The sequence below is a fragment of the Bos javanicus genome, chromosome 5, assembly GCF_032452875.1.
Source record: "Bos javanicus breed banteng chromosome 5, ARS-OSU_banteng_1.0, whole genome shotgun sequence".
Classification (NCBI taxonomy): Eukaryota; Metazoa; Chordata; class Mammalia; order Artiodactyla; family Bovidae; genus Bos; species Bos javanicus.
The window spans coordinates 12,468,017-12,494,494 of record NC_083872.1 but is presented as its reverse complement, the minus strand read 5'-3'; the positions used below and the strand labels follow the sequence as shown (position 1 = coordinate 12,494,494).

Here is a 26,478-nt window from a genome sequence, read left to right as displayed (position 1 = left end):
ATAATTTTTTTAGTTAAAACAAAAAGACTATTTTTCTTAGAGAAATTATACCTAATCTGAAAATATTAATAGCTTCCATTCCTATTAATGAGTGTGGATTTGTTTTTGTCTTTGAGAACTTGAAAACTATCCTATTTTAAGAATAATTCCTTATAACCAAATGGCAATAAGAATCCTAAAATTATAACTAGTAGGAAGAAACTCACGAAACCCGAAGGGACTGCAGAAATATATGTTTGAGTATAGCAGTTGTTAAACCACTATTATGAAAAACTCTCCTAACCCTTGCCTTTGTGTATAGGCAGTTATTATCTGGGGAAAACAGAAACCAAACAAAACATACGCAGGGCTACTGTTTTACCAGTAGAGACAAGAATGGCCACAACGGCTGTTTAAAATGGATATCTGTTCTGATTACTAAGCTTCATGCTCCAGCGGTTGTGAACCTTCTACGACGTAACCTTTGCTCATATTTGGGCTTCCCAGGTGGAGCGGTGGTAAAGAATCTGCCTGCCAATGCAGGAGACACAAGAGACGCAGACTCAATCCCGGGGTGGGAAGATCCCCTGGAATAGGAAATGGCAACCCAATCCAGTGTTCTTGCCTGGAAAATTCCATGGAGGAGCCTGGTGGCCTATACAGTCCATGGATCACAAAGAGTCGGACACGATTGAGCACTTAGACACACATACACACACACCTGCTCATATTATATTCACTGAATTACTAATATATAACATTTCAATACTTCTCACACTCTAAAGTGCATTTTACATATGTAACCATATATAACTTAATCATCATAACAACCTCCCAGTACAAAAGGGAATCATTAGAACTCTTATTTCATGCTCAAATTCAAAGCTTCTTCTACTAATAACAGTGACCCTGAATAAATTCACCTGAAAATGAACAGTCACACAGGATAGCTATTATTATTGAAACGAAATCATCATACCATTTGGTGATGCCATAGCACTCTTTAATAATATCCTGGAGTATGGCACGATAGAAGAGGGACTCAGTAGGCAGCTGAAAAAAAAAGCAGATACATATGAGCACAAGAAACAAGTAAAAAACAAAAATTAAATCAATGCTTGAGAGTTGGGACCATAAGTGAATGTTAGAAACCTGAGTTTGCTGTTAACATAGAGGATAATATTATAACACTTCTATTCTAAATAAAATGTACCTGGGGGCTAATTCTCACTGAGAAAATAAAAGAAACTATAAAAGAAGTAGTAGTGAATGAAGCAGAAAAGGAAAAATCAAGGAAAAATGAGCTAACATCCCAAATGGAGTGCTTATCATTTAAAAACGTAGAAATAAACGTTCACAACTGCGTCAGCACTGTAAAGAGAGAAGTAGGATGTGTGTGCAAAAGAGCAGAGAATGTGGGTCTTTCCTCACAGATGTGGATTAGAGATTTAACCTAGGACGCTGAGCCAGAGAAAAAAGGCACTACACTACATAAGGACATTCCAAAATAGGTTCACTTCCTAGGGAGAAAGAAGTGGGAAGTGACCGTGAAGGTCCAAAGGTAGAGAAGAAGGCCTTAGTGATGCATATTAGCTTCAAAGAAGTAGAAGGTAAGAAAGTCCTATACAGAGAAGAAAAATGCTTCACTGTGGCAATGTAAGAGGTACTCTTATACTGCTGCTGCTGCTGCTGCTAAGTCGCTTCAGTCATGTCCAACTCTGTGCGACCCCAGAGATGACAGCCCACCAAGCTCCCCCGTCCCTGGGATTTCCAGGCAAGAACACTGGAGTGGGTTGCCATTTCCTTCTCCAATGCATGAAAGTGAAAAGTGAAAGTGAAGTCGCTCAGTTGTGTCCGACTCCTAGTGACCCCATGGACTGCAGCCTACCAGGCTCCTCCGTCCATGGGATTTTCCAGGCAAGAGTACTGGAGTGGGGTGCCATTGCCTTCTCCAATAGTGGCCAAAGACCTTTTAATACTGATAGTACAGGAAAATTCAACACAAATATCAGGAACAATAACCCTGTTTCCATGTCAAGTTACTGTTGAAAAAAAGAAAAATGAACAAGGAAGGAGGTCAACAATAATTGAATACCTCTGAGTAGTCAAATAAGGTAAAAACTGTTTTAAAGACAGAGTTCAATGAAACGTGCATATCTAATAAGTTATCCTTTTGTAACTTTAATTCTCCTTCTGAGCCCCACATTGTTACTATCATTTGTTTTCAACTACAACACACTGGATTCAAGTGGAGTTTAGCAGAAAATAAACATTTTGCCTGTGTGCTCAGGCGGGAAACCTATTCTACTGCCCCACTTCGCCACTTAACATCAAGTTCCTACACTGCATGTCCCAGATGCTGAGACTAAAACAACATCTCAAGTTGGCAGTTGAGGGTCAACCATTATTTCCTGGGTCTTTACCCAATGGCATTGCCTTCTTAAGTCACTGGAGAACATCTGACTTGTAGGGTCTTGAGACAGTACTTTGAACACAAGTTATATCCTCACTGGATGGTGGGAGCAGGGAGAAGGGCGATTCTAGTAAGAAATGGTATTAGTAATACCAGTTTCCAACCCAACTCCTAAATGACTCACTGAAAAGCAGACATACATATACTTGAGTGCCCACACTAAAATTTATAAACTTCAAAAGGCACACTCCTTATACAAAATCTCTTTCCAAATACAACTCCTTAAGACAAAATCTCTGATTTATAAACTTTCATTTCCTGAAGAGTTTTCCAAAAATTTCATTAAGAATTTCCCATCTCTGGATATATTTTCTATTTGATAATTTTTGATCTTCAGTTCAGTTCAGTTCAGTCACTCAGTCGTGTCTGACTCTTTGCGACCCCCTGAATCGCAGCACACCAGGCCTCCCTGTCCATCACCAACTCCTGGAGTAATTCTTTTTTGCAGTACCTACTATCTCTATTATCTGTCCCCCATTTCCCCCAAATCCTTTCAGTTCTCTCACAGAAATGTTGAAATCCCTTTTCATATATTAATACCTACTCATATTGTTCTAGTGAAATTCAAGACATTCTGAGAAATATTTAATGAAGTGAAATATTAGAATTATAAATGGCTTACAAAATTAACTTTTTATTTGATTAGTTATAATAGATAGGAACTTCAATGTTATGTACATTTTATATAAAACTCCTAAAAACACTGAAGCTGTTGTTTGAGCTGAGGAAGCCTGGCTCTGATGTCCCACTACTAAGCCATGATACTATTTTGCTTCTTCCACATTTTGGCAAAGATGGGGTGTCATCAATTTTTTTATTACACACTTTCATGTACAAAAGCTGAGAAGAAACTCTTAAAAATAAAGCTCTCCTTTCCCATGCCTTTTAGATAAATTATATAAAATGATATTCAGATAATTTAGAAATACATGTACATTTAATTGTTATTAAAAACTGACTATAGAAAGGCTACCAAAAAGACCAAGAAACATACTTTAAGCAAGAGAACATACAAAAAATGGAATGCACAGAGGAATACAAACAGGATGGAATAAATCATCATTCCCCAGTAACCCTGAGTAAAGAACTTTACAGCTGTTTCCTAAGAGAAAGGAAAGAGAGTTATGAAGTGCCTTCGAATGTGCACTCCTTGAATAACCAGGACTATCCATCCTGGTAAATACAGATGGGGGTAAGTGGGAAGGAAGTCAACATCTTCCGTGCAGCCTGTGCCTGACCACTCCAGGAACAAGCTGGATGTGCCTCAGAGTTTACTTTCTTTCCTTTGCAAATGATAAATCAACTTAACACTTTAATGAATTTTAAAATGAGAGGGAGCAGACAGAGGACACCCTTAAAGGATGTATATGTATATTAAGACATACATGTTACAGGTCTAGTGGACAGGGCACTAAGCTGGAAAAACTCTACAATTAATTGAGCTAGAATGTACTATTAAACTTGTGCTGTGTATCATGTTCTCACGTAAGTTTGGGGAATACTTAACTCACAAGATGGACTGTAAACATGAGCGAGCACTTGGGAAACTGAAGAGCAGAGCATAAATGCACTGGGGCATTATTATGATTAATGCTCTTTCCTCTTCCAGACCCCTAAGGAACCGCTATTTTGATCTGTACTATAGTCAAGAGCTTGGGCTCCAGAGTCAGAGATTCAAATCTCATTGTTCACTACTTAACAGCTTTCTTGTGTGTATTGTGAGATAATAGTCCCCACCTTAGAGGCCATGTATGGGGCATTTTAATTGAAAAAGCCAACTTTGAACTGAACTTTGCTAAGCATTGTATGAAACTAAGCTTTCATTTTCATGATCATAATTAATCACCTAAAACAGTAACAAGAGTTGATATGTACTGAAGACTTACTATGTGACATTGTTTTAAGCATTTTACATCTTTCACTCATTTAATCCTCACAAAAACTCTATGAGAAAGGTATTATTATTACTCTTAGTTTTATGATTGTTATTATTTGTATTTTACAGATTAAGAAATTAAGCTGTGGAGAAATCATGATGTGTCCCCAGCTCACTAAGCCAGTAACTGATGTAAGACAAGACGCAAATCAGCCGTCAGAGAATAAAGCCTACAAGCTTAAAGTATGCTCGAATGTCTTTAAAAAATCAGTTTTTGTCAGTTTTTAGGTAGCTACAATCAATATTTTTTTTATAATTTTATTTTTTTTAATTTTATTTATCTTTTTAAATTTTTTAACTTTTTTTAAACTGTGCTCAGTCGTGTCCAACTCCTTGCAGCCCCATGGACTGTAGCCCGCCAGGTTCCTCTGTCCATAGCATTTTCCAGTCAAGAATACTGAATTGGGTTGTCATTTCCTCCTCCAGGGGATCTTCCCAACCAGGGATCGAACCTGCGTCTCTTGTGCCTCCTGCATTGGCAGGCGGATTCTTTACCACTAGTGCCACCTGGGAAGCTCCGACTTTTTAAAAAAAGTCCACACAAAGTTCTTAGCATTGTGTCTGATCCAAAGTAAGCACTCAGGAAATGATACTTGTCACTACTATTATCTATTATTATATTTAAAAATTAAAATTGACATATTAATACTCTGAAAAGAAGCTAAAAATAAATCTCTAAAATTTAGGTCCAGTAAGAAAATTTTGTGATAAATTTAAAAGGAACTCTAAAAAAATGTTAAAAATATTAAAACATTTCATAAATCATAAGGTAGAGGATAAAGCAATTACATTGAATACATTTAATATCTGCAACTAATGACTAATGAATTCAATAAAAACAGAAGTTAAAAAACCACCAAATAAAATGTGTGCTTTGAACTATAGCTAAAAAATAAATTGAATGTTATACCTTGTTTATCTTTGCTTGAACTAAGCCCATAAAAGCTTGAAAGTCAGCAACAACATTCGTCAGAAATATTTATAGACTGTTTAACATAATATGAAGAAATGAGGTCCTAGTATAAGAGTATAATGTAGAAGTCTTCCTAAAAGCTTAATATTCTTTTCCTGAGAGTTCAATTCTCTTTTATAATAAAGTAAACTTACAGAAAATGTGTAAGTTTGAATATGAAGAGGAGACAAGAAGAGGGAGTATTTATTAAAATCCATCAGGTTTTAGGTTCACCAGCAGGTCAGGTATGAAGAGCACTTTGAGAAAACCTATCACTTTCATCAGCTGGATTAGAATAAACACTCTCACTTACCCCTTGGCCAACTGCAACCCGCTCCAGAGCCTTTAAGGAGAAAAAAATAAGACAAAGATAGTTGATATGTTTAGTCTTATCTTATAAAACTTATAAACACATTATATGAGGGCTTGTAAAAGTGACATTGAAAGAGATTAATTAACTGATAACATAATAGTTTATACACTTACAAGTGTTAATATCACGAAGGAATGCTAACTGGTACACTTGTATAATTTAGGGCTGCTATATGCGTGTGTGTCATGTACACAAACACACACACACTGCAACTGTATACACTCTTTGAACTTAGAAGGAATTAGAAAACTGGAAAGATATAAAGACACATTCTTGGCTCTCTTTTATTGTAGCTAAAACAAATAAATCCAAAGCTATTATAATATATGTAATAAACATAATTTATATGCTATGTTTTAATTTATTTTCTTCCAATTTTTAAAAAACATATAATTTTATCTTTTATTAAATAAAAGTATATCAAACAAATTATGGTTGAAATCTTAGCTTACAAAAGTACATGTTTTTGGTCTGCATGGTCTGCAAATTCAAATCAAATTCACATGTGATCAACTCACTTTAAGAGAAAGTAATACATATTTTACAATTTTACATGTAGTTAGTTTTACATTTATATTTACTTAAAATGCAAAATATTTTTATAAAACATTTCCTAATATTTCTAATAAATACTCTTAATACAATATATATGAAAGATTTGTTATAATTCAAATATGGAATAGAGCCTTCTGAAACTTTCAGTTTTTTTTAGAAACATACATTTCCACATTTATGTTGTTTTATAACTGAATCACATGATAATATTTTAACTAAAATTTTATTATTAAAGCTTTAATTAGAAAATATTTCAAACATAAAGTAGTAAAATGTAACATATTTGCATACACTTCCTAATTCAAACTACTCATATTTATTTCAGATGCCTATGTCTTCTTAAATATTACTTTTTAGATTTAGCTGAATCATGTCCTTTTAAAGCTGAAAGAAAATTTACAGATTATCCAAAGTGCAATTTTTGCAGATGCACAAGGTCACTGACAATGAAAGGAACTTGTCACAAGTTGCACAGTTAGTTAGCAGGTGAGTAGGAACTAAAAACTTGTTTTCCAAATCCCAATTTACTTTTCATGATCTCATGTCATGAAGATTTAGTGGGAAAATGAGCTCATGTTATGAAAGTTTGCTTCACAGAAATTGTTTGAAGAAAAAAATGGAACTTTCCCATTGACTTCAAGGATACCTTCACTGAACATCAAGAGTAAGAGTGTTATGAATACAGAAGATGATTATTAAATAATAAACTTTTTATTTTATACAGGAGTATAGACAATTCCCTGGTAGCTAAGATGGTAAAGAATCTGTCTGCATTGCAGGAGACCTGGGTTTGATCCCTGGGTCAGGAAGATTCCCTGGAGAAGGGAATGGCAACCCATTCCAGTATTCTTTCCTGGAGATAAACTTTTTATTTTATACAGGAGTATAGACAATTCCCTGGTAACTAAGATGGTAAAGAATCTGTCTGCATTGCAGGAGACCTGGGTTTGATCCCTGGGTCAGGAAGATTCCCTGGAGAAGGGAATGGCAACCCATTCCAGTATTCTTTCCTGGAGAAATTCATGGACAGTGGGAGCCTGGTGGGCTACAGTCCTTGGGATCGAAAAGAGTCAGTCAGGCATGACTTACTAATATTATAGCCAATTAATATTGTGACAGGCAAGTTTTTAATAATATATTATTTGGTGTCAATACAAATATCATATAACACAGGGCTAATTTTGGTATGTGTTGTTGATGAATTTATCTTAGAAAACCAAATGTTAAATTTTGATTACATGATAAAAGATAAACAGGTAGGTGATAAACAGTTTCTTACAAACATTAATAATTTTTCTTGGCCAATAAATATAGATGATGAAGAGAATATACTAAGTGTTCATTTCATACTAATATTTTTATATTTTATCAGGCTAAAAGTATGCTGATAAGATTACACTAATATAATTCATTTATTCCCCCCTGGTTAGTACCCTTAACAATTCATCTGAAAGTGTTACCAGAAAGATACCTCTCTGTCTGTCTCACTCTCTCAATCCTTTAAGCTCTGAATATTTGTAGAAAAGGTGAGTTATGAAGAAAAAGGCAATGAAACAAGAAACACCAAAAAAATGTTCCTTAGACTTTCTAAGATTTGTCAAGAAAAGAAATCCACATGAGCAAAGACAAGGATAGAGCCAGAAGGAAAGGAGCATTCTCTAAGAAGCTGACATTAGTCAGGCAAAGTGGTTGATAAATTCTTTATTTTGGAATTTACTTTTCAAAAACCCTTCTTTATGGTTTGCTGAATGTTTATAGCAAACAGTTTTGTTTTGTTAACATACTATATTCTTTTATCTTTCTAAGGGATATTAATTGCTATTATATATTATTTTGGATAGTATCTGTTTTTATTTTGGATTGTTTTCTCCAAGTTGCTTCTTTCCTATTTGTTTATCTGATCTCTGTTCTTTCCTGTTAGACTTTCTTAGACAGTTAAAGATTCTCGGCTGTCTGCTGATAACTAAAATGTAGGTATCATAAACTTGAATGGAAGCACTGTGCTTATGAGAGGACTAGTAATTACAGACCTCACCACAAAGGTCCTATTTTATCGTGAAATTTCTAATGCCAGTATCTTCAGACTTTTCTCTTAGCCTAGTCAGATTCCCTACAAAAAGACTATTTCAATTTCTTCTTGCTTAGAGGAATTAGCAAACTAAAATGGACAGGAATGGGTAAATTTAATTCAGATGACCATCTTATCTACTACTGTGGGCAAGAATCCCACAGAAGAAATGGAGTAGCCCTCATAATCAACAAAACAGTCTGAAATACAGTACTTGGTTACAGCCTCAAAAATTACAGAATGATCTTGGTTCGTTTCCAAGGCAAGCCTTCAATATCACAGTAATCCAAGTCTATGTCCCAATCACAGATGTCAAAGAAATTGATTTGTTCTATGAAGACCTAGAAGACCTCCTAGAACTAACACCTAAAAAAGATGTTCTATTCATCATCAGGGACTGGAATGTAAAAGTAGGAAGTCAAGATATAATTGAGTAACAGGCAAGTTTGGCCCTGGAGAACAAAATGAAGTAGGGCAAAGGTTAACTGAATTCTGCCAAGAGAATGCATTAGTCATAGCAAATACCATTTTCCAACAACACAACAGATGACTTTACACATGGACATCACCAAATGGTCAATACTGAAATCAAACTGATCACATTCTTCATAGCTGAAGATGGAGAAGCTGTATACAGTCAGCAAAAACAAGACCTGGAGCTGACTGTGGCTCAGATCATCAACTTCTCAGAGCAAAATTCAGGCTTAAACTAAAGAAAACCAGGAAAAACCCCTTCGCCAGAAAGGCATGGCTTAAATCAAATCCCATGTGAATTTTCAGTAGAGGTAATGAATAGATTCAAGGGGCCAGATCTAGTTAACATTGTACTTGAAGAACTATGGACAGAGGTCCATAATATTGTACAGGAGGCAGCAAACAAAACCATCCCAAAGAAAAAGAAAAGCAAGAAGGCAAAGTGGTTATCTGAGGAGACTTTACAAATAGCTGAAGAACGAAGAGAAGTGAAAAGCAAGGGAGAGAGGGAAAGGTACATCCAATTAAATGTAGAGTTCCAAAAAATAGCCAGAAGAAACAAGGTCTTTTTCAATGAACAATGCTTAATAATACAAGAAAACAACAAAAGGGGAAAGACAGGTGATCTCTTCAGGAAAACTGGAAACATCATGGGAGTATTTCACCAAAGATGGTCACAATAAGGGATAAAAAGGGTAGAGACCTAGTAGAAGGTGAAGAGATCAAGAAGAGATGGTAAGAATACATGGAAGAACTGTATAAAAAAGATCTTAATGAACCGGATTACTACAATGGTGTGGTTAATCATCCAGAGTCAGACATTCTGGAGAGTGAAGTCAAGTGGGCCTTAAAAAGCAATGCTGTTAATAAAGCTAGTGAATGCGATGAAATTCCAGCACAACTATTCAAATCCCCAAAGGATGATTCCATCAGGGTCTTGCATTCACTATGTCAGCAACTCTGGAAGACCCAGCAGTGGCCACGGGACTGGAAAATAGTCAATCATAATTCCAATCACTGCAGATGGTGACTGCAGCCATGAAGTTAAAAGACACTTGCTCTTTAGAAGAAAAACTATGACAAACCTAGACAGCATATTAAAAAGCAGAGACATTATTTTGCTGACAAAGGTCAAATAGTCAAAGCTATGGTTTTTCCAGTAGTCACATATGGATGTGAGAGCTGGACTATAAAGAAAACTGAGCACCAAAGAATTGATGCTTTTGACCTGTGGTGTTGGAGAAGACTTGAGAATCCCCTGGACTGCAAGGAGATCCAACCAGTCCCTCCTAAAGGAGATCACTCCTGAGTGTTCATTGGAAGGACTGATGCTGAAGCTGAAGCTGAAGCTGAAGCTCCAATACTTTGGTCACCTGATGTGAAGAACTGACTCACTGGAAAAAACCCTGATGCTGAGAAAGATTGAAGGCAGGGGAAGAAGGGGATGACAGAGGATGAGATGATGGGTGGCATCATCAACTCGATGGACATGAGTTTGAGCAAGCTCCAGGAACTGGTGATGGACAGGGAAGCCTAGCATGCTGCAATCCATGGGGTCACAGAATCAGACACAACTGAGCGACTAAAATGAACTGAATTTAATCCTAATCCCCAAGAAGGGTAGTACTAAAGAAGGTGCTAACCATTGGACAATTGCACTTATCTCCCATGCTAATAAGGTCATGCTTAAAATCTTGCATGCTAGGCTTCAGAATTATGGGAACCAAGAACTTCCAGATGTCCAAGCTGGGTTTAGAAAAGGAAGAGGAACTAGAAATAAAATTGCCAACCTTTGCTGGATTATAGAAAAAGCAAGGGAATTTCAGAAAAACATCCATCTTTGTTTCATGGACTACACTATCGCCTTTGACTGTGTAGATCATGACAAACTGGAAAGCTCTTAGAGAGATGGGAATACCAGACCACGTTACCTGTCTCCTAAGAAACCTGCATGCACGTCAAGAGGTAACAGTTAGAATCCTGTATGGAAAAACTGACTGGTTCAATATAGAGAAAGGAGTACGATAGGGCTATCTGCTGTCACCCCGTTTATTTAACCAATATGCTGAGCACATCAGGAGCAATGCTGAACTGGATGAGTTACAAGCCAGAAGTCAAGAAAGGTGGGAGAAACATCAACAACTTCAGATATGCAGATAACACCACTTTAATGGCATAAAGTGAAGAGGAACTAATAAGCCTCTTGAGGGTGAAGGAGGAGAGTGAAAGAGCCGGCTTAAGACTAAATATTAAAAAAACTAAGATCATGGCATCTGGCCCCATTACTACATGGCAAATAGAAGGGGAAAAGGTGGAAGTAATGACAGATTTCCTCTTCTTGGGCTCCAAAATCACTGGAGACAGACACTGCAGTCATGAAATCAGAAGACAATTGCTTCTTGGCAGGAAAGCAATGACAAATCTAGACAGTGCGTTGAAAAGCAGAGACATCACTCTGCTGGCAAAGGTCCATAGTCAAGGCTATGATCTTCCCAGTGGTCAGGTACAGTTGTAAGAGCTGGACTGTAAAGAAGGCAGAATGCCAAAGAATTGAAGCCTTCGAACTCTGATGCTGGAGAAGACTCTTAAGAGTCCCTTGGATAGCAAGGAGATCAAACCAGTCAATCTTAAGGGAGATCAACCCTGAATATACCCTGGAAGGACTGATGCTGAAGCTCAAGTATTTTGGTCATCTGATGTGAATAGACAACTCATTGGAATGGTCCCTGATGCTGGGGCAGATTGAGGGCAGAAGGAGAAGAGGGCGTCAGAGGATGAGATGGCTGGACAGCCTCACCGAAGCAATGAACACGAACCTGGGCAAACTCCAGGAGACGGTGAAGGATAGGAAGGCTGGGCGTGTTGCAGTCCCTGGTGTCCCAAAGAGCTGGACACGACTGTGTGACTGAAAAACAGTAAGAAGTCAGTTTCCCTACAAAAGACTATTTCAATTTCTTCTTGCCTAGAGGGTATAAGTTGCCAACATTCTGGGAATCAAGTCATTCCAAAAATGAGCTGACATTCTAACAAGACCCTAAATGAGTATTATTTACAAATATAATGAAAGAACAAGACAAATTCCCAGAAAAATATTTTAAAAGGATTTATCAAAGGAAATCATTTTTTTAGCAAAAATAGATTTCTAAGTTAACTCTCAGATACATGACCTAGAACATTGTAGCACTGTTTCTTTACATTGCTGTGTTATTGGCAATATAAAATTATCAAAATAATGACCACATAATAGTTAAATTTACCTTGGGGTTGTACATTAGAAACATTATTGTAGAAACAATATTTTACATTTATGATGGCAAAATCCATTTACACCATTTAACTGGAATTTGGTCCTTTTTAGACCAACATAACACCACAAACAGAGAAGACTGTGGGCCAAAGTGTTCTAGATCTAAGGATAAGAGCCAACTCAGACATTTTAAATAAAGATTTCAGTTAACTAGATAGGTACTTCCTATCCCAGACAGTTTAATAATATTTTTCCCATTTTATGAAAACTTAGGAGACCAAATGATCTGCTATACACATGCACGCACACACACACACACACACACACACACCCCCACAGAGCTGTGGATAAAGCACTAAAGTAATTCTGTGTTTAAGAACTGGTTGTTGGTACATTTTATATGATAATTAAAGTAATTACATGTAAGAAATAAAGTGCCATAATGCAGAATTAAAGTATAACTATAAATTATGACCATACTGCATGCAGAGTGAATAATGTTGCAAGGGCAAGCCGTTTTTTTCCCCTCATAATTTGCAGTGCATAAATGCATTAATAAAGATGCTCTGCAAAATTTGGCATTTAACAGAGCCAAAGAAATAAATTCAGCAACATCTGGATAAAGCTTTTAGTTGAGAAAGAACAAATCCTACCAAACAGGCTGACATTCTGGCGTTTCGGCCACAGCACCATCTCTCTTCCTTCAAATAGTGGCACATTGGAAATCCCCGCCTTTCTTGGGTATATTCTGCAGATGGAAGAAAAATATGAATTATTTAAATAAAATTCTTCCTTTTTTAGTTAAAGTAAATAATCTATTGAGAGCGCAAATCAGTCATTTGAAAGTCAAACAGTAGTTAAACATGGAAGTGGTAATGTTTAAAAGCTCATTCCAGTATGTTAATTGAAAACATATTAATTTTATGAAAATGGCATTTTCTCAACAACAGCTGTTTTGCATTCAAGCTCCAGGTCTGATACCAGCCAATTTACCAAAATTATTTTTCAAAGATTTAACAAAAGCAATTTAAAATGGAAATACTTTTCATGTGCAGTGTAACTATAGAAGATAAGTAATGAGATACTGGGCATTTTCTGCTGACCCAACTTTCTAATAAAATGATTTATTACATGTGACATTTGGCAATTTATTCTAGAACAATATTAATTCATTCCCAACAATGTTGAAGCATCAATATTTTTTCCCCAGCCACAGTGTTCATTTTCCAGAACAGCTGTATGCACTCTTCTTTTTTCCATTATATTAATAGGATGTTACATTTTCAACTGTGATTCAGTTTGGCTCAACTGCATTTATGGTTTAAGTAACAACAACAAAAAAGTCAGCATTCACTACTTAATCACACATATCTGCTGTTGACTCACTTATAGAGTTATATATGTAACTTGCTGATGTTAAAACCCCTTATGATCAACTATTAATTACACAGCATTTCTGACAAGGAAAAAAAAAATCTATTTTAAATTAAAGCCTGGAAAATAAGAACTCAAGTTTATCAAAACAGTGGTAAAGAAAAGGAAATTAAGATACATATAAATTTTCTATTAGATTAAAAAGTAAAATAGAACGAGAAAATAAGAAAATGGTTTAAAACAAAGTATTATTGAGGCTGTTGCTGTCGTTTAGTCACTACGTGTCTGACTCTTTTGCAACCCTTGTAGCCCACCAGGCTCCTCTGTCCATGGGATTTCCCAGGCAAGAATACTGGAGTGGGTTGTCATTTCCTCCTCCAGGGGACCTTCCCAAACCAGGGACTGAACCCATGTCTCCTGCATTGGCAGATGGATTCTTTACCATTGAGCCACCAGTGAAGCCATACTGTTGATGTAGATTCCACCAAATAAACGTCTGTGTTATGAAATATCACTTGGTTTTTGATTAAAATAGAGAAAATTTAAGTTTCATATGGACATGAGCCTGTGATAGTGATTTCCTTCTTTCTTTTAATTAAGATTTTATAATTGACCTTATTTGATAATCATATGGAAGATGGAAGACATATTCCTTGCCCCAGGAATATAAATAATAATAATGCTAGTATTTATACAACACAATATTGTTAAGCACTGTTATAAGTACTTTAAATATATTAATTACCTTTAAATGCTAGGAGCTTTCAGTGTGTTAACAAGTCCCCACAGCAATTCTATGAAATAGGTATACTATCATGTTTCCGATAGAGAAACTAAGCACAGGGACTTTAAGAGGACTGCCGAAGTTGCAAATCTAGCACATGACAGACCTGGAATTTAAACCAGCAGTCTGACTCCAGAGGCCATGCTCTTAACCACCAGGCTAGATAAACAACTTCACTTACAATTGCCCAGGACTCATGGAGCCCTTGAAGCCTATCCAAGTCCAAGGGACCCCAGTCTACTTCCTCCATCAATTACCAGGATGGCTTGAAAGAGAGGTTTGAGTTTTACTGAAGGCTTTACGATTTAACCAAAACATGATTATTGCTAAACGAAAGGGTTACTGTAAGTAGTTTAACTCTTTTTCTGACAGCTGAAGAAAGAAAGAGCTCAACTTTACTCTAAAGAGTAAGGGGCTAAAGAAATGAGGTTTTGCTGTTTTATTGAGAGTGTTTAGGAAAGTCCTAATAAAACTGTTTTTTCCCTTCCCCCATCTGCTCTCTCCTTCTTCCTTACGAAGTAACAGAGCATTCAATCTTTAGCTGACTATTCAGCTGTTCAGATTAGAGACTATAATTCCCAGACTCCCATGTAGCCACTAGGATAGCTAGAGATTAAGTTTTGGCTAACAGGATATGGGCAGAAGTTCAGTTCAGTTCAGTCACTCAGTCGTGTCCAACTCTTTGCGACCCCATGAATCGCACCACGCCAAGCCTCCCTGTCCATCACCAACTCCCGGAGTTCACTCAGACTCACGTCCATCGAGTCAGTGATGCCATCCAGCCATTTCATCCTCTGTTGTCCCCTTCTCCTCCTGCCCCCAATCCCTCCCAGCATCAGAGTCTTTTCCAATCAGTCAACTCTGCGCATGAGGTGGCCAAAGTACTGGAGTTTCAGCTTTAGCATCATTCCTTCCAAAGAAATCCCAGGGCTGATCTCCTTCAGAATGGACTGGTTGGATCTCCTTGCAGTTCATGGGACTCTCAAGAGTCTTCTCCAACACCACAGTTGAAAAGCATCAATTCTTCGGCACTCAGCCTTCTTCACAGTCCAACTCTCACATCCATACATGACCACAGGAAAAACCATAGCCTTGACTAGACGGACCTTTGTTGGCAAAGTAATGTGCAAATGCTCAAAAGGGGAGGGGTAAGCTCTCCCCTCCCCACTTTATGGTCATGTTGGCAAGCAGATAATGGAGCCACAAGACAGAAGGATTCTGGGTTTTGGAAGGCTTTTTAGTACAGAGCTCCTTTTGTGTGTCTGTGTGTTAGACACTCAGTCATGTCTGACTCTGCAACCCCATGGACTGTAGCCTGCCACACTCCTCTGTCCATGGAGTTCTCCAGGCAAGAATAGTGGGGTGGGTAGCCATTCTCTTCTCCAGGGGATCTTTCCAACCCAGGGATCGAACCTGAGTCTCCTGCATCACAGACAGATTCTTTACCATTTGAGGGCATCTGTGTGGATGCCCTCAGAGCTCCTTTAACTAGCTCTAATTGTCTACCTTAGGACTGAAATAGAAATATCTATCTGTTTTGTTGAAGCGACTGCTACTTTGGGTTTGAACCTATCTAGCATCTAAATCTTTAATTCAGTGTTTCCCAAACTTTTTTTTTGTAGCTCAGCACTCAGAGAATATGGTGGATTTTGTAGATTACAGTGGAATAAACAGATGATGATAACTGTGTTGAGCCAAAACCTATGGGATGAAGGAAGCAATATCACAGGAACTCCTTTGTAGCATCCATGACACATTAGTTGAATCCTTCTGTTCTAATTAATACAGGAGTCTTCTTTGACAATGTGTATTTGAGCAGAGATTTATATGAGGAGACAAGTCATGAAAATATTTGTTGGGAAGACTTAATGAAAAGCAAACAGAGCTCCAACAAGACATAGTTAATTTCCAAAAATATAATACCAGAATATTATACAATTTAAAAATTATTAACTAGCAATTTTTCAATTTCTAATACTCCAACAAAATACCTACAGAACAAACTTGTAGGAATGGAAAAGAGGAGATGAAAGTCAGCTTGGTACAAAACAGGAGAATTCCACTTAAGAAACAAGCAATGGATTTGTAATGAAAAGTATAATTAGTGTACCATCTCTGCTCTGCAATTTGCCTTATGCTGCCAGGAAAAAAGCATGTCTACTTGCCTGAAAATAGGTAGACATTTCCTCCACCAATAATAAGCTAAAATACTACTTAACATCAGACTGAAATGAGGAGAGTATTTCTGGAAAATATATTACAATGGAAGGGGAATATTATTTCCAGGAAAAAAAAAATCTAAAATAAGAAATCCATGCCCAAGTTAGTCTCAAATTCTTAACCCACAGAAATTGTAATAAGATATAATAAAATTTATTGTCTCTAAGTCATTCAGTTTTGCGGTGATCTCTCAAACAGCATTAGATGATGAATACAGTCTTGCAGTAGCAACAAAGCAGCCAATTACCTCATACAAGGGAACTGAGATGGAAAAATGCACTGCTGATGAGTACGGCAAGTGTGCTTCCTCAGGGAAGAGCTCCGTTTTGATTAAGACAGTAAAGCGATCTTCAAAGAATAGGTTGCACATAAAGGCAATTTTGGTAATGAATGACTGAATTCAAGAACATTTTGGAGTTGAGAAGAGGTAGAAGACAAGGCCAAACAAAGGACATATATACATTTGTTGAGAATCCTGGAAATCAGGAATGAATTGTGAGGCCAGGTTTCTGGTGAGGACTGACACGAATGTGGATCAAAGGCATGATGGGGTTAGGCCTTAGCATCCCTAGAGATAGTGGTGAGGCTATGAGTGTTGTGGTGGGGGCAGGGAGGGGAATTTTTCAGGGAAATACAGAGTTCTGGGCTTGCCAACTGATGCATGGTGATAAAGGGGAGATGCAGATGGGGTTACATATTACATAGGACTGGGATTCCTCTAGATTTCAGATGATACAGTGTGGAAGCCAGCAGGGGAGTAGTCACACACTGAGCACACTGGGCTGTCACTGGAGAAATGGAGGCTGGAAGATGGCAAGCATGTTCCCTCACTCGTGCTGGTGAATGTGATGAGGGGGGATGAGGGTTACTGTCTTCTTTCAGTTCAGTTCAGTTCAGTTCAGTTCAGTCACTCAGCCATGTTCAACTCTTTGCGATCCCATGAATCATAGCATGTCAGGCCTCCCAGTCCATCACCATCTCCCGGAGTTCACTCAAACTCATGTCCATCAAGTTGGTGATGCCATCCAGCCATCTCATCCTCTGTTGTCCCCTTCTCCTCCTGCCCCCAATCCCTCCCAGCATCAGAGTCTTTTCCAATGAGTCAACTCTTCGCATGAGGTGGCCAAAGTATTGGAGTTTCAGCTTCAGCATCAGTCCTTCCAAAGAACACCCAGGACTGATTTCCTTTAGAATGGACTGGTTGGATCTCCTTGCAGTCCAAGGGACTCTCAAGAGTCTTCTCCAACACCACAGTTCAAAAGCATCAATTCTTCGGTGCTCAGCTTTCTTTACAGTCCAACTCTCACATCCATACATGACCACTGGAAAAACCATAGCCTTGACTAGACGGACCTTTATTGGCAAAGTAATGTCTCTGCTTTTGAATATGCTGTCTAGGTTGGTCTTAACTTTCCTTCCAAGGAGTAAGCGTCTTTTAATTTCATGGCTGCAGTCACCATCTGCAGTGATTTTGGAGCCCCAAAAATAAAGTCTGACACTGTTTCCACTGTTTCCCCATCTATTTCCCATGAAGTGATAGGACCAGATGCCATGATCTTCATCTTCTGAATGTTGAGCTTTAAGCCAACTTTTTCACTCTCCTCTTTAGGGCTCATCAAACTTTTCTTTGCCCCCACAATGAAGGCCTACAGAAGGGTACCCTTACCATATGCTTAAGTAAGTTCCTCCTCCAACCCTATCTAACAGTGTGAAGGACAGCAGACGGGCAGTCTCATTCATGCACATGGCTCCCCAAACCTCCAACCAAAACACCTCTAAACTTCTCGGGCAGTTTACAGGAACTGCCAGCCTTGGTTCAGGGTTATGTGACACCACAGGAGAGACTCACTCCTCTGGACATCCAGTGGTTGTGTAATCACCTTGAGGTTTTCTGAATCTGTATCAGTTTGTTCAGTGATTGAGGTTAGAGGAACCTCACAGCTTTGTTCATTTCCTAACAGAGCAAGAGCAAAAAGCTGACAGGGAGGAGGGATACCCTCACAGGCAAACAAAGCCTTTCATATACAGATTCACTATTTTCTTCGGAATCTGTTTCATTAGCTTCATTCTGACTGCAATGAAGAATGAGGCTCCCTTCTATGTCTTGAATCAAAGTCACAGTGTTCACCATTTCTGTTGTTATGTCTTGGTTTCCTATTTAACTGTGTTCATATACTTATAATCAAATCTAGTCAAACTGGGCATTAAACTTCCTTATCAGTGAACAGCAGACTCATTGGAAAAGTCCCTGATGCTGGGAAAGACTGAGGGCAGAAGGAGAAGACAGTGTGAGAGTATGAGATGGCTGGATGGCATCACTGATGCAATGAACATGAACTTGGGTAAACTTGCAGGACAGAGGCCTGGTGTGCTGCAGTTCACGGGATGGCAAAGAGTTGGACATGACTGGGCAACAGAACAAACAAACCAACCAGTGAAATCAAGTTGCTTTCCTTGAGGATCACTTTCATGCTATCTTTAATTCTGGAGGAGATGAAGTTTCTTGTTTTTTTCCTTCTATTCCATTTCCTAGTCTTTTCTAGCTTTAGAAATGCATTAATCTTATCAATCTAGATATTCTACTAGTTCTTCCTTTTTGTGTTAATATTATTATCATCCAGTTAGTGACACAAGTTTGAATTATAGAACGATTTTTTTTTATTGTTCTCTGTTTTAATCCCCAAGTTCTTATATACTCATCCTCTTAACTGTATCTCCTTTTCATTTTCAATCTTCATTAGCTCTTAACTGGGTAAATGCAATACCTACTAGCAAATTCTCTTTCCCTTTCTTTTTGTCCTTCCTCTACATTAAGAGTAACAGTATCTTTCTGAAATCTATACATCCACACATGCCACTCAAACGGCCCTTGTTTCCATCACCACCAGCATCTATGAGACCAAACCCAATGGGTATTTTTCTTACTGCAGATTTTAAGGAGCTTGTGATGTTCCCTCCTTAAAATATTCTCTTCACTTGGCTTCTATGATCTCACTGTCTCTTATCTGTGGCCTAATACTCTTCATAGTCCCTTGACAGCTTATTGTTTTCTGTCTATTAAATGTGCTTAAGGGTTAATCCTCCTACTTCTATGCTTTCTTTGACTAAAGGCTCAAAAACTCATACGCCGTCAGCTGGTAAACAAATGAATGAAATGGCTAGGTAGAATACAACAGGTACTAAAATTTTTGTACAGTATGATAAAAAGTATCACATTTGTCTGGTCTTAACTGCCTTTTAAAGTAAAATTTGGTCTATCGAAATTGTCTAAAATTAGTCTGAATCTATCTATACTTTTCCCTAGGCAATCTTGTCCATATCTCAATACATGCTGATCATTCCTGCTATTACTTCCCCAGGGCTGCCGTAACCAATCACAACACACTGGGTGGCTGAAACAAAAGGACAGTATTCTCTCACCGTTCCGGAGACCAGAGGTCTGAAATCAAGGTGTCAGTTGGGGCATGCTCACTGTGAATGCTCTTGGAAAGAATCTCTCCTTGCCTCCTCCTAGCCTCTGGTGGTTGCTGGCAACCCTTGCCTCACTCGTTTCTGAGCAATTACATCTACTCCTTTAAATTTAATTCCCAAGTTATCTCCAATCTGGACTTCTTTCTGGATGTTGAGATAAGAAATTTAAAAGCTATCTGCTGAATATTTCTAAAACTAAAAATATGCAAAAATAAATTCACTTCCTAGGCCTACAAATCTGTTCTTACCCAATAATAATATGTCATTATGTAATCATGCTATCATCAACTCAATGGACATGAGTTTGAGCAAACTCTGGGAGATAGTAAAAGACCAGGAAGCCTGGTGCACTATAGTCCATGGGGTTCAAAGAGTCGGACATGACTGAGTGACTGAACAACCATCATCATGATATAACCTAAAACCTTGCCATCATCTTTAGCCTTCACTGTCACCCCTCACCACCACCAACCCTCTTTCCCTATCACTGGTTGCCATGTCAGCTGGTTTCATCTCTGAAAAGTCCTAGTGACTTGTTGCCTTCTATTTTTCAGAAATGTAAATGGATGAATGCAATTATTTTGCGATAAACACTCAAAAATATTTTTATGGGACTAAGTATACTTTGCCTTCCACTGAATAACATTCTGAGGCTTCAGTATATCATTCATGGCTCTCATAATCTGGCTCGGATTTTTTTCATTTTTCTAAATGAAAACCAAATGTCACCTTTTTTAGAAAGCTTTCCTTTATCCCTGAGTTATGAAAAATTACTCTCTCTTCTAGTCTTAATAGCATTTGTTTTATACATCCATCACTCATTACTTCTTTTATTCATTTTTTCAATAATTCATATTTGTAGTTGATTAAGATCTATAGATCGTGACTATATCACTCTCAGGCATGCATGAAAGTTCTATGTAATTGTTTCTGAATTCCCCACTGTATCATGAGCTCCCAAAGGGGGAAGACAGACTCTCACTTATCTTATACCCTCTAGTGCTTATTACAGAACTTTGTTGAACTGAATCAACAGAATTACATAGATGAATCAAGATTATCTGCATGCCCTCATTGAAAATACATGCTCTTAAGATTTCTTTAGACTTAAATGAAATTTGACATATAATTTTATCCAGAAAAAAATAAACAGGCATTATGCTGTTAGAGACATAAATTTTTGTTCCCTAAGTTAATAATCTCAACTTACATTATACTTTCATATGTAGAGGGTTTTAGACTATTTTATTTAAAACCACAATGATTATTATTGAGATAGGGGAAAAAAGACAGGAAAAAATATATAAAGTGATTTTTTAAAGATTTTGCTTTGCTCTTCACATACGTTGCCCTCTTCTCCCTGTTTAGTTGTTCTCCTGTTTATAACCTGACATTATGTATCCACTTATTCATTTTTCTATTGCCTGATGCCTTCTTTCAAAAAACTAATTTATTTTTGGCTGTGCTGGGTCTTCGTTGTCTTTGGGTGGGATTCCTCCAGTTGCAGGGAGCGGGGACTCCTCTTCCTTGGGGCGCACAGACTTCTCATTGTGGTGGCTCCTCTTGTTGCAGAGCACTCTAGGGCGCATGGGTTTCAGTAGCTGTGATACGCAGGCTCAGCAGTCGTGGTTTGCGTGCCCTAGGACACGTGGGCTTCAGTGGTTGTGGCGCACAGCTTTTCCTGCCCCATGGCATGTGGCATCTTCCTGGACCAGGGAATGAACCCATGTCTCCTGCACTGGCAGGCAGATTCTTATCCACTGCTCTACCAGGGAAGACCCTGGTGCCTTCTTATCAGAATATAAGGGTAATGAGGGCAGGCGCTTTGTTTTGTTTACTCTTGTATCATTGGTCCCTAAAGCAGTGACTAGCATGTGTCAGGCCACCCAATAAATGCTTCTTATATCAAAGGAAAAAAACCCAACAAAATCTTTATGAATAAACTAACTAAAATGGGGCAAGATTAACAAAAATATCTGAAACCACCACCAAATAAATGAAAAGATAATTTGTTACAACAGGAAAAACATATCAAAGACACAATTTATCCCCACAATAATCTATAAATTCACTGTATGTCAATAAAAATCCCAAGAGCTTTTTTAAAATGGATTTTAACAGTCTGATTCTAAAACTCATTTGACACACAAATCATCAAAATCAGCTTTTACTTTGAACCTGGTCAACAATGTATATTATGATCTAAACATTGGAAATGAGATAATTTAAAAATCATTCTTTTTAAACACCAAACATTTTACAACTTTTCTATGAATTTGCACTATAAATCACATAAACTTTAATCCCAAATAAAAGACTCAAGAAAACTTTTCTACCTAAGCCTTATTAAATCTTTGATGTGATCAGCATTTCAATTTTCCTCTTGCCAAGATCTCTGGATAAGTAAAATACTCCATCATCAAATTTTAAAATAGTTCCACTGTTAACAGTAAATAAGCATTTTAATATTAATTATTTCCTTTTCTGAAAGATGGTGTATCCTTTTCCCAGCAACACAAGAAATATTAGAAAGAACTCTAGCAAAACATGAAACAAAGCCTTATTGCTTGACTTTCGTATCTCGTACTGTTCACCCAAATGTGCACTGAATATCCTGGCTTCCACTGCTGAGCCCAGACAATAAATGAGATGCAGGCTCAAGCGACGCAGCAGCAGCAGCAGCAGTCTGCAAGCCTTTCCTGACAGAAATCTCTTTGAGGAAACTCACTCAATAACCCTGTATCTGGTTTTTAAAAAATATAAAACTGCCTTTGTATGTCTTACACAGACCAATGAAATAAAATGCTCACTCTTTTAAAAGTAAATAAATAAAACTCATTTGAAAGGAAAAACACATGAGTTAAGACAATTTTGAAAACTAAGAACTTTGAAGGACTTGCTCTACCAAATTTCAAAGGTTCAAATAAACTACAGAAATTAAAACAGTATAGTTTTATTATAGGAACCAATGGACTAAAGGAAAAGATAACCTAAAAATGTACTATCTTAGAAAGGTGTCATTTCATATCAATGTGTAAAAGCATGGATTATTCAATAAACAGAATTTAGAAAAAATAGAACCATTTTGCAAATCATACACAAAAATAAACCCAGATAGATTGTGAAAGTGAAAGAAAGTGAAAGTTAAGTTACTCAGTTGTGTCTAACTCTCTGTGACCCCATGGACTGTAGCCCACCAGGCTCCTTTGTCCATGGGATTCTCCAGGCAAGAATACTGGAGGGTTGCCATTTCCTTCTCCAGGGCACCTTCCCGGCCCAGGGATTGAACCCAGGTCTCCCGCATTACAGGCAGACTCTTTACTGACTGAGCCACCAGGGAAGATTATGGAACCAGATAAATCAAAAATTATAGTTTAGAGGAGAAAATTCTAAAACATATGTCACCCACACAGGAGAAGTGAAATAGAATGTGGTACATCCATTCTAAGGACTGGAGTGGGTTGCCATTTCCTTCTCCAATGCATGAAAGTGAAAAGTGAAAGTGAAGTCGCTCAGTCGTGTCCGACTCTAGCGACCCCATGGACTGCAGCCCACCAGGCTCCTCCATCCATGGGATTTTCTAGGCAAAAGTACTGGAGTGGGGTGCCATTGCCTTCTCCATTCTAAGGAATACTTTGTCCTTATTAAACAAATTTAGTAATTCTATATAAGTTAACAATGAAAGTGAAAGTTGCTCAGTCGTGTCTGACTCTTTGCAACCCCATGGACTATACAGTCCATAGAATTCTCCAGGCCAGAATACGGGAGTGAGTAGCCTTTCCCTTCTCCAGGGGATCTTCCCAACCCAGAGATCGAACCCAGGTCACAAACATTGCAGGTGGATTCTTTAACAGCTGAGCCACAAGGGAAGCCCAAATTACACTGCTAAGTAAAAGAACAACACTGCACTGCTTTTCCTTACTAGGTCACTTCACAGGTCCTCCTAGTTCTCCCAAACTTCCTTTGCAAAGTACTCTGAACTTTAAAGAATGTTTCTAGGTTTAATCCCTGTATTTTATTATTATGTTTTTTTAAGATCTCTACTCCCTAAGTGATATCACTCAAACTTACTATCTCTATGTTAAGAATTCAGACATTTATCTTAAACCCAGATTTGTCCTCAGAAACCCAGAATTATCTATCCAACTGATAATATAACCTCCACACTTGTATTTTTAAAACAAACGTCAAACTCAATTGTCCAAAACTGAACAACTTTCTTCTCAATTCTACTCTTTCAGCAGTCATATTCAGGTCACTAAATAACTCCATTTTCCCACTATTTCAGACCAAAACACTTTAAGTTACACTTGGCTTTTTTCTTATGACATTCAGAATATTATCTAAGGGTAAAAGGCATATTAAAACCGTACCAAATTGCTAAGATTTCTGAAGTATTCATATCTTATCAGTTGATTGAATATATTAAAACTAAAAGAATAAATATAATTAAACTATATAAATCAGACCCATACTGTTGTGAAATAAAATTCACATTTTATAAGAAAATGTGAAGACAATTGCAAGACAAGAAAAGTTTAAATATAAAAAGTTCTTCTCTGTCCTTTGCCTCCTCTCTCCCCACACTGTGCATTGCATATGTGCACTACGCATCAACCAAACCTTCCCCGTCAGCAGGAATACCTGCTCAATCAGAAAGAACAACATTCTCCTAGCATTGAAAACACAACTCCTTAAAAGATTACATTTCTTCTTGATCTTGAAAGAGGCCAAAATGATGCTTAGATCTGGACTGTGTAAACTGTCAATAATACGCCATTTAATGTATAGCCCTGTGTTCCAAAAAACCTACGTAACTGTGCCTTGACTTCTCATAGGTGGAACAGTTCTCAGAACTTTCTAAGATGCTGTTCCCTGCTTATAATCCTCAGTTTGGCTCAAATAAAGTTTTCCATCTCTTAGATGGACTAATTCTCATCAACACTCTTCAGTTAAAGGATAAATTCAAAACAGTACAACTAGATAAGGCATAACTAGATAATTTAAAAGTAGATAAATTCTAAAAATTGATCTACTCTCTAAAAATGCTTGGAATAAATATAGGTATAAAACTTTGGTAACTTAAAATATAAAACTTATGTGTAGCTCTCAGTAAGTTTCAAATTGTAAAGGAAGTACAGAAAAAGATCCTATTAGGTTGGTACAAACATAACTGCAGGTTTGGACTGTGAATTTTAAATCATTATAACTAGGCTTAAACACATCTTTATTAATCAAAACAGGAACCACTACAATCAATACATTTTTGCCAATGAAAAACAAATTTGTTTATTCCTGTAGCATAAAAATCTATGCTTCAGGAGTCGATGGACTCTTGCAAAGCATTTCCTGCCTCCTGCTGGTTGTGGAAGCATTTTTCCCTGTAAAAAAGTCACTGAGACGCTTGAAGAAGCGGTAGTCAGTTGGCGAGAGGACAGGTGAATATGGCGGATGAGGCAAAACTTCACGGCCCAATTTGATCAACTTTTGAAGGACTGGCTGTACAACGTGTGGCCAGGCGTTGTTGTGGAGGATTGAGCCCACTCTGCTGACCAATGCTGGCTGCAGGCATTGCAGTGTTCAGTGCATCGCATTGATTTGCTAAGTGCACTTCTCAGATGTAATTGTTTTTCTAAGATTCAGCTGTAATGGATCAGATGGGCAGCAGACCATCCAACAGTGACCATGAGCTTTTTTTTTCCCCAGTGTGCTTTTAATACCAAATTAATAGGTATTAATGTATTAACATATTAACGACATTTTACTCTATATGTCCATTAAGATATTCTATACATAGGTTGAATCATATGAAACTGCTATCATTGCTGGTTTTTGTAGGTGAAAAATGGTTGAACACCAGCAATTTCATTGAGTTCAACCTAATCACTGACTTGATGGACGTGAGTCTGAGTGAACTCCGGGAGTTGGTGATGGACAGGGAGGCCTGGAGTGCTGCGATTCATGGGGTCGCAAAGAGTTGGATACGACTGAGCGACTGAACTGAACTGAACTGAATCACTCCTTAACTTAAATATTGTTGCTATTGTTTAGTTGCTAAGTTGTGTCTGACTCTTTCGTGACCCCATGGACTATAGCCCATCAGGCTCCTTTATCCATGGGATTTCCCAGGCAAGAATACTGGAGTAGGCTGCCATTTCCTTCTCCATCCATGACCTTTTCTGGTGCAAGTTTGGCTTGGGGAAGTGCTTTGGAGCTTCTTCTCAGTCCAACCACTGGAGCTGGTTGTCACCAGTTGTATAAAATTCACTCTTCGTCACACATTGCAATCCAATTGAGAAATGGTTCATTGTTGTGTAGAATTAAAAGACAACGGGTTGCTGTCTATGGGGTCGCACAGAGTCGGACACGACTGAAGTGACTTAGCAGCAGCAGCAGCAACACTTCAAAACCATGACTGCTTTGATTTTTGGTCAGTTCGTGAGGCACCCACTTACCAAGCTTTTTCACCTTTCCAATTTGCTCCAGATGCTGAATGACCATAGAATGGTCAACATTGAGTTCTTCAGCAACTTCTCACGTAGTTATAAGAGGATCAGCTTTGACTATGGCTT

At 37.8% G+C, this 26,478-nt stretch overlaps 1 protein-coding gene across 7 annotated transcripts in view; it reads right to left on the bottom strand.

Moving 5' to 3' along the window:
• METTL25 (methyltransferase like 25) overlaps nucleotides 1–26,478 on the bottom strand; it is a 135,495-nt gene that overhangs the window by 58,218 nt on the left and 50,799 nt on the right. For 5 of the 7 annotated variants that reach the window (XR_009736289.1, XM_061415649.1, XM_061415647.1 and 2 more), the window contains exons 6-8: nucleotides 12,711–12,805; nucleotides 5,654–5,683; nucleotides 959–1,032 (exon numbers count right to left, since the gene is read on the bottom strand). Coding sequence is in view for 6 of the 7 variants with exons in the window: in XM_061415649.1 (XP_061271633.1) it covers nucleotides 959–1,032; nucleotides 5,654–5,683; nucleotides 12,711–12,805 (199 nt within the window). In the remaining variant the exon portion in view is untranslated. Of the gene's footprint in view, nucleotides 1–958; nucleotides 1,033–5,653; nucleotides 5,684–11,626; nucleotides 11,716–12,710; nucleotides 12,806–26,478 lie in introns of all 7 variants that reach the window. The other 2 variants (XM_061415653.1, XM_061415650.1) reach the window with 1 other exon arrangement.